The following is a 7,507-nucleotide window of genomic DNA, read 5'->3' as shown; positions in this document are numbered from 1 at the left end:
CCAGGAAAGTGAAGGGAGGTCCGTGCGGGCTCCCCGGGGAGCTGCCCTGGTGGGGGGCGGCCTCAGGGCTGCGTCTCCCCCGCACCCCCTCCCGCCCTCCTTCCTGCGGACCTCCCTCCGCCTGTTCCAGCAGCGACTTGTACACATTTTCCTATTTCCTGTGAACCTCCGCCCAGCAGGGGAGCCGGGTGACTCAGGACCCCGGTGGCCGGGCCCCCAGCTCCATGGGAGCTTTGTTTGCTCCGGCCCTTGGCTCTGGCCTGCGCCTCCAGTCTAGAGCCTAGAGCCGGCAGAGGATTTCCTGAGCCCCACCCCTGCCCTCGCCGGCCTGGCCCGCCGGGCCCCAGGCCTGGGCTGGGGGTGGGGTCCCTGAGGCTGGGGTGGCCACCCTTCCACTGGGCTGGGGAGATGGCGAGCGGAGAGGTAAGGTGGAGGCCCTGCAGGAGCCCCCGGGAGGGGTCATGGGTGACCCTGGGCCGAGGTCGGCTTTGGCGCCGCTGGTTTGAAATGGGCTCTGGGAAGGATTGCCTCTTCCTCGCTCCAGCCGGGGGTGAAGTTGTAAGAAAGCCTCCCGCTTTCTTCCGGGAGCTCGGCCCAGGAGAGGGTCCCCGGAGGCCTCCCTAGCCCTGCTGTGCGCCTCTGCTTTGCCACCTGAGGCCTCAAGGGAACAGTCCCGGCCCCGCTCAGGCCTCCAGCTGCCCTCTAACCTTGAGTAAATCCCTCGCCTCTTTTCTGGCCCAGATCCCAGCCTGAACCCCAGCTTTAGAGCAGCAGCCTGGGAAGCGAGGCTGGCAGAGAGGGGCTGGGGCGCGAGGGGTGGTGGTGTCCCCTCTGTGGTGTGACCTTGGCAGGTTACTCACTCTCTCTGTGCCTCCATTTTCTCACCGACACGACGGGGACACAACTGCACCCCCCTCACAGGGTTGTTGTCAGGACTGACACAGTAACGTCCGCCAAGCCCTCACAGACCCTGGCCCCCGAGCACACACACACGGGAACAGTTTTCCCCTCACCCTCCTCACCAGTGCAGAGGACAGGAGCGTGGGCTGGACAGATAGCCGTGGGCTTTCCACCTGGCTCAGGGCTACTCCGCAGTCAGAGATGCCCACACCCTGTGTGTGGGTCCTGGGTGCCATCGTGCCTTCCTCCCCCTGGCGGCGGCGGGCACTGAGAGGCCTGCTCTTCTGCCATCCCACAGCCTGGGCCGGGCCAGCAGCCCCCAGAGGACGAGAAAGAGGTGATCCGCCGGGCCATCCAGAAGGAGCTGAAAATCAAGGAGGGTGTGGAGAACCTGCGGCGGGCGGCCACCGACCGCCGCCACCTGGGCCACGTGCAGCAGCTCCTCCGGACCTCCAACCGCCGCCTGGAGCAGCTGCACGGGGAGCTCCAGGAGCTGCACGCCCGCATCCTGCTGCCGGCCCCCGCAGCTGGTGAGTGAAGAGTCTGGGCAGCCCCCCCGGGGACGGGAGGTACCAGCTCACTCACCCAGCTCCTCGGCCCTGCCCAGGAGGGGAGGGAGGAGAGAGCTAGGCTGTAGGTGAGGGGGTTTATGGGTCCCTCCGTGTTGTGCACACAGAACCTGTGGCCCCAGGACCCCGGCCTCCGGCAGAGCAGCCAAGGGCCCGGCACCTGGAGGCTCTACAGAGGCAGCTGCAGGTGGAGCTGAAGGTGAAGCAGGGGGCAGAGAACATGACCCACACATATGCCCGCGGCACACCCAAGGTGAGGCTCCTGGGCCCTGGTGGGGAGAGATTTGGCTCTTGGATTATGAGGGTTGGTGCTGTTCCCGCCTCTATTCTGAAAGGGACATGCTACCCAGACACTGATGCAATAAGGGAGACACAGTCCTAACCCTTAGTCTGATGGCGAAGGAAGGCAGCGTCCCAAATCCCAGCTTGGTGGGGAAGGCATGGCTCCAACCCAGGGGTGGGCAAACTTTTTGGTTCGAGGGCCACAATGGGTTCTTAAACTGGACCGGAGGGCCGGAGCAAAAGCATGGATAGACTGTTTGTGTGAACTAATATAAATTCAAAGTAAACATCATTACATAAAAGGGTACGGTCTTTTTTTTTTTTTTAGTTTTATTCATTTCAAACGGGCCGGGCCGTAGTTTGCCCACGGCTGCTCCAACCCCTCGTCTAACAGAAAAGGCAAACACAGAAGTTCCCAGTCTAATAGGGGAGACCCAGCCCCAGTGCCAGCGTGATGGGGAGCTCAGGCCTGATATGCTGGAGGAGGCTTGACCTCAGCCCTTATCTGGTCTGATGGGGGAGGCTCTGCCCGGACCTCATCTCACAAGGGAGGCTTGGTTCTTTATCCTGCCTGCTGTGGGAGGCTTGGCTTCGAGCCTGGTGAACGGGGGAGGCTTAGCTCCAGTCCCTGGCCTGACTAGGGTGGCTCTGGGCTAGCGCATGTCACGACCACACAGGGGAGGAAGCTCCTGGCGGCTGCTCAGCAGATGCTGCGGGACAGCCAGCTGAAGGTGGCCCTGCTGCGGATGAAGATCAGCAGCCTGGAGGCCAGTGGGTCCCCGGAGCCAGGTGAGGCCTCGCACCTCGCGAAGCGGGGGTGGGCAGGGCAGAGCAGGGCGTGGGCCTGAGGGCTGACCCCCTCCTCCCAGGTCCTGAACTGCTGGCGGAGGAGCTGCGGCACCGGCTGCGCATTGAGGCTGCCGTGGCCGAGGGGGCCAAGAACGTGGTGAAGCTGCTGGGCAGCCGGCGACTGCAAGACCGCAAGGCGCTGGCCGAGGTCAGGCCGCCGTCCCCTCCTGTTGCCGCTCCTCTCTGAGGGGCTCCTGTTCCCATCTCCCCTCCGCAGCGATGGACGGGAGGCACCATGGACTGGCCATGGGGGGTGGCAGTGAGGAACCAGGAGGCTCATTCTGTCTAGACCTCAGAGGGGGTGTCTACAGGTGGCCTGAGCCGGGGCCCCCACACCCCTTACCCCATGGGTCTGTGTTCCCTCTGCAGGCTCAGGCCCAGCTCCAGGAGTCCTCCCAGAAGCTGGACCTCCTGCGGCTGGCCTTGGAGCAGCTGCTGGAGGGACTGCCTCCTGCCCACCCTCTGCGGGGCAGAGTGGCCCGGGAGCTGCGGACTGCTGTGTCTGGGAACCCTCAGCCTTCGGGGGTGCTTGTAAAGCCCATCGCCATGACAGGTAGCAGGAGCCCCTCCCACGTCAGAGCTCTCGTTCCCTTTCAGAAAGGACTGAGATACAGTGGGGAAGAACTCTGGAGAAGGGTTCCAATCCTGGCTCCACCACCCCCGAGCTGGGAGCCCTTGGACAACTGACATCCTTTCTCCCAACCTCAGTTTATGCATCTGTGAAATGGGGACGATAACAGCACCTACTTCATGGGGTTGCTGTGAAAATTCAGTGCGTTGTTTGTTGCCTGTGAAGTGCTAAGCACTCTTTGGGCACAGTTAGCACTCTGTCAGTGAAGCTATTATTTAAATGAGTAACCATAGTAACGTTGAAAGCACCAGTGTTAGGGAGCTCTCAGCCCCGGAGGCCTTGGTACCCAGTCCTGGGCAGCTTGGGCTATTACAGAGTTCGTTCTTATCCCAAGTTGGATCTGTCTCCTGATAGTGGCAGCTGAATTGCAATCAGTAAGTAATCTCAGATGCAGACTTTGGAAGATGCAGCCCTGAGCTTCCCGCCTGGGAGAGCACCAACTAGAGAGCCCAGCGCCTTCCTGCTCAGAGCTGGTTCGAGGGTACACAGGCCACATCCCGTTGTGAGCAGAGCGGAGAAGGGGAGGTGTAGCGGCCGGATGGGCCCCCCCACCCGGCCTCAGAGAATCGACAGTGATCCCTGGAGGAGGTGGTGGTGTCTGAGTTCGGCCTTACCGGGCTTGTGAGATGTGGCCAAATGGATGAGCTGGGGAAGGCAGGGGAAATGACTTGTTAAAAGGCCTAGAAGTGGGCTATCGGGGCCACTGTAAACCTGTCTCCTGGCTAAACACCTTAGTTCCTCCCCAGGCCACTGCCCTCGTCTAAGGTCCTTTGGGGTGTAACCCCCAGGCCTGGACTCCCTAAATGGTGCTCTTTGGCCCAGTTTATTTCCTCAAAAACAACTTGAGCCCTACTGCTTCCTCTTTGAGGGACAAAAGTCCAGTGACCCTAAAAACGAATCCACTTGGCTGGCAAAACACTCTTTGTACCCCTTGTGGGAGGTGGGACAGAGCTGAGACTCCTTTCCTCTGTACAGATGGGAAACTGAGGCCCAGGGAGGAGGGGAGATAGGACAGGCAGCCAGGCTCCCTGCTCGCCAAACTCTGGTCTCTGCCATGCTGCTCCCCAGGCCTGAGCCCTGGGTAGCATGTCATCATGCACCGTGGCTCCGTGTGGCTTGGCTGAGGTCTGAGGGTCGCTCCTCTGGCTGTGGGTCCCTGCTGCCCCAACACATGGACAGTGCTCAGGAGGGAGGGCCAGCTGGTCTGCCTGGAGGGTGGCAGATGGCTGCCAAGGCCTAATGTGGGCAGGCTCTGGGCTCAGCCATCTCTACAAGAAAGTGTTCCTGGGGTCCAGGGGTCCACTGGGGGTGGCAGTGGGAGGATGGCACCTGACTACGCTTTCCCCGCCCACTCCCCCCTTATCCCTTCCACCCCCGCTCCCCACAGGTACATTGCAGGTCCACCTCCTGGGCTGTGAGCAGCTGCTGACAGCTGTGCCCGGCCGGTCCCCGGTGACCGCGCTGGCCAGGAGCCCCTCCCAGGGCTGGCTTCGGGGCAGAGCCAGGCAGCAGCGGGGCACAGGCGAGCTGGCCAGTAAGTAAGGGGCTGCAGGGAACTATGGGGGGCAGCAACCCCCACTCCTGGCCTTCCCTGAGCCCTGGTTCTGGCCCTGCAGGTGAGGTGCTGGCCGTGCTAAAGGTGGACAATCGCATTGTGGGCCAGACGGGCTGGGGGCCGGTAGCCCAGCAGTCCTGGGACCAGACCTTTGTCATCCCCCTGGAGCGGGTGAGGCCGGCTTTTGTGAGGCCAGGGCTGACTTTGGGTCACCGAGTGGAAGGCCAGCCCCATCTCCAACCCGGCCTTTCCGATACAGGCCCGAGAGCTGGAGGTCGGGGTGCACTGGCGGGACTGGCGACAGCTGTGCGGCGTGGCCTTCCTGCGACTGGAGGACTTCCTGGACAATGCGTGTCACCAGCTCACCCTCAGCCTGGTGCCCCAGGGGCTGCTCTTTGCCCAGGTGCCCACTGACCCTGCCTTCTGATCACGTGGGTTCCTGGCTCCCTCGGAGGAGTGGTCATTGAGGCCCGGAGGGAGGAGGTCTCCAAGAATAGGTTCCCAGGCCGTCTCTGAGGCCCACACGGAGCCCAGAGGCCTGTGTCCTTGTCCTGACTGCCCTGCTTCATGGGTGACTCTAGACAAGTGCCTCTCTTCTCTGGGCCTCAATGAAGATGTTGATTCCGTCTCTCTGAGCCCTTCTGGCTCTTGTATCGTTGTCACTGGGGGCTCAGGCTGGGATCCTGGAGGCTGGGGAGGTGCCCATGGCAGGTGGGGTGGGAGGGGACTGGTCTTCAGGTAACCTTCTGTGACCCACAGGTAACCTTCTGTGACCCCGTCATTGAGAGGAGGCCCCGGCTGCAGAGGCAGAAACGCATTTTCTCTAAACGCAGGGGTACGGACAGGAGAGGGCGGTACACGTGGGGAAGAGGGCAGGGGCGTCAGGGGGCCCCGGGGCTGAACCTCCCTTTGGCCGCAGGTCAGGACTTCCTGAGGGCTTCCCAGATGAACCTCAGCATGGCAGCCTGGGGGCGCTTGGTCATGAACCTGCTGCCCCCCTGCAGCTCCCCAAGCACGATCAGCCCTCCCAAAGCGTGTCCCCGGACCCCTGCCACTCCTCGGGGGGCCGCCAGCCCTGCCTCGCCCAGGTGAGAAACCATCTCACCCCCCAGACTCCCGGCTTCTCTGCGGTGCCCGCCTCTCCAGGTGCTGTCAGTGTCTGTCTTTCTGTCCCTGTTGCTCACACTCTGCCTCTCTCTCTCTCTCTCTCTCTCTCTATCTCTCTCTCTCTCTTGGCATGGCTGTGTGTCCATCCCCCAGCTGTTCTGTCTGCCTGTGCCCCACCATGTGTCTGCCCCCTCCCCACAGTAGTTTCCCACCCAAGAAGACCCCCTTGGGAGAAGAGATGAGGCCCCCACCCAAGCCCCCGCGCCTTTACCTGCCCCGGGAGCCAGCCCTCGAGGAGACGCCGGTGAGGGGGGCTGGTAGCCCTGGGGGTGCTGGGCTGGGGGTGGCGGAGCTGCAGGGAGGGAGGAAGGAAGCCCTGCTCTGCCCTGAGCCCCTCTGCCCTCCCTCACAGCGCACCAAACGCCCCCACATGGAGCCCAGGACTCGACTGGGGTCATCTCCGCCAGCCTCCGCGACCAGGTACCCCGTCAGGTTCACCTTCTTTGAGACATTGTCCACTCAGTCCTCACCCCGCGGCTCCTGGGCGCAGTCACTGGCTCGCTCAGGTTCTCACTCTGAACCAACATTATTGAGCCCAGCTGTATGCCGGACTCCAGGCAACGGCTGTCCTGAGCCCCCGTCCCGCCAGCCCCAGAGGTGGGGCCAGGCCAGGATTGGCATGAAGGGTTGGTGGAGGCCCAGCCTCGGCCCAGGGGGCTTCTGTGCCCGCTCTCTTTCAGGAAACCCCCACGGCTTCAGGACTTCCGCTGCTTGGCTGTGCTGGGTCGGGGACACTTCGGGAAGGTGGGTGCAGTGCAGGGTGGGCAGCCCTCGGCGCATTGGCTGGGAGGACGCTGTGATCGTTAGGTAGCAGTGGGGGGAAGTAAAGGCTCCCGGTACCGCCCACCTGGAGCCCAGCCTTTCTCTGGTCCCCAGGTCCTCCTGGTGCAGTTCAAGGGGACGGGCAAATACTACGCCATCAAAGCACTGAAGAAGCAGGAGGTGCTGAGCCGGGACGAGATAGAGAGGTGTGTGGTGATGACACCGGGCACCTGGCCTGCAGCGGGCCCCGGGTGGCTATCCTGGGCTATTGGCACCAGAAGGCAGCCGAACGCTCCTGGGGCTTTGAAGTGGTGACTCTGGGGCCAGCCAGGCCTGGGTTCTTTTTTTTAGCACCTGCAGTTAATGCTGGGCCCTTGGGCAGGTCGCTCTGCACCTCAGTTCCCCCATTTGTAAAATGGGACAGTGGTGGTTGTGCAGGTTAAATGACCCACGTGAGTTCCTGATACATAGAAACCGTCACTCTGCGTGGCTGCCCGGCACTTTGACTGAGGCACAGTGAGCTGGGGTGTCCTGTGGGTGGCAGGGCAGCCAGTGGAGGTTTTCCTTCCCTCTGAAACCCACGCCCTCCCCTGCAGCCTGTACTGCGAGAAGCGGATCCTGGAGGCTGTGGGCCACACGGGGCATCCCTTCCTGCTGTCCCTCCTGGCCTGCTTCCAGACCTCCAGCCACGCCTGCTTCGTGACCGAGTTTGCGCCGGGTGGCGACCTCATGATGCAGATCCACGAAGACGTTTTCCCTGAGCCCCAGGCGCGGTGGGTTCCCATGCCTCTC

At 62.7% G+C, this 7,507-nt stretch overlaps 1 protein-coding gene across 2 annotated transcripts in view; it reads left to right on the top strand.

Annotated features, from left to right (window-relative positions):
- The first annotated feature begins 370 nt into the window (after window positions 1-370).
- The window catches only part of PKN3 (protein kinase N3), a 9,739-nt gene continuing 2,602 nt past the window's right edge, over window positions 371-7,507 (top strand). The window contains exons 1-16 of one of the 2 annotated variants that reach the window (XM_015567040.1): window positions 371-423; window positions 1,199-1,430; window positions 1,577-1,722; window positions 2,429-2,540; window positions 2,621-2,748; window positions 2,970-3,153; window positions 4,619-4,765; window positions 4,848-4,957; window positions 5,046-5,189; window positions 5,546-5,621; window positions 5,706-5,874; window positions 6,098-6,197; window positions 6,306-6,373; window positions 6,634-6,697; window positions 6,830-6,921; window positions 7,312-7,488. In XM_015567040.1, coding sequence (XP_015422526.1) covers window positions 409-423; window positions 1,199-1,430; window positions 1,577-1,722; window positions 2,429-2,540; window positions 2,621-2,748; window positions 2,970-3,153; window positions 4,619-4,765; window positions 4,848-4,957; window positions 5,046-5,189; window positions 5,546-5,621; window positions 5,706-5,874; window positions 6,098-6,197; window positions 6,306-6,373; window positions 6,634-6,697; window positions 6,830-6,921; window positions 7,312-7,488 — 1,964 coding nt within the window. In that variant the 5' untranslated portion in view covers window positions 371-408. Of the gene's footprint in view, window positions 424-1,198; window positions 1,431-1,576; window positions 1,723-2,428; window positions 2,541-2,620; window positions 2,749-2,969; window positions 3,154-4,618; window positions 4,766-4,847; window positions 4,958-5,045; window positions 5,190-5,545; window positions 5,622-5,705; window positions 5,875-6,094; window positions 6,198-6,305; window positions 6,374-6,633; window positions 6,698-6,829; window positions 6,922-7,311; window positions 7,489-7,507 lie in introns of both variants that reach the window. The other variant, XM_006768500.2, reaches the window with a different exon arrangement.

Source organism: Myotis davidii, unplaced genomic scaffold (assembly GCF_000327345.1).
Source record: "Myotis davidii unplaced genomic scaffold, ASM32734v1 scaffold142, whole genome shotgun sequence".
NCBI lineage: Eukaryota > Metazoa > Chordata > Mammalia > Chiroptera > Vespertilionidae > Myotis > Myotis davidii.
Note: the sequence above shows the minus strand (reverse complement) of the source record. Positions and strands in the feature narration are given on the sequence as shown.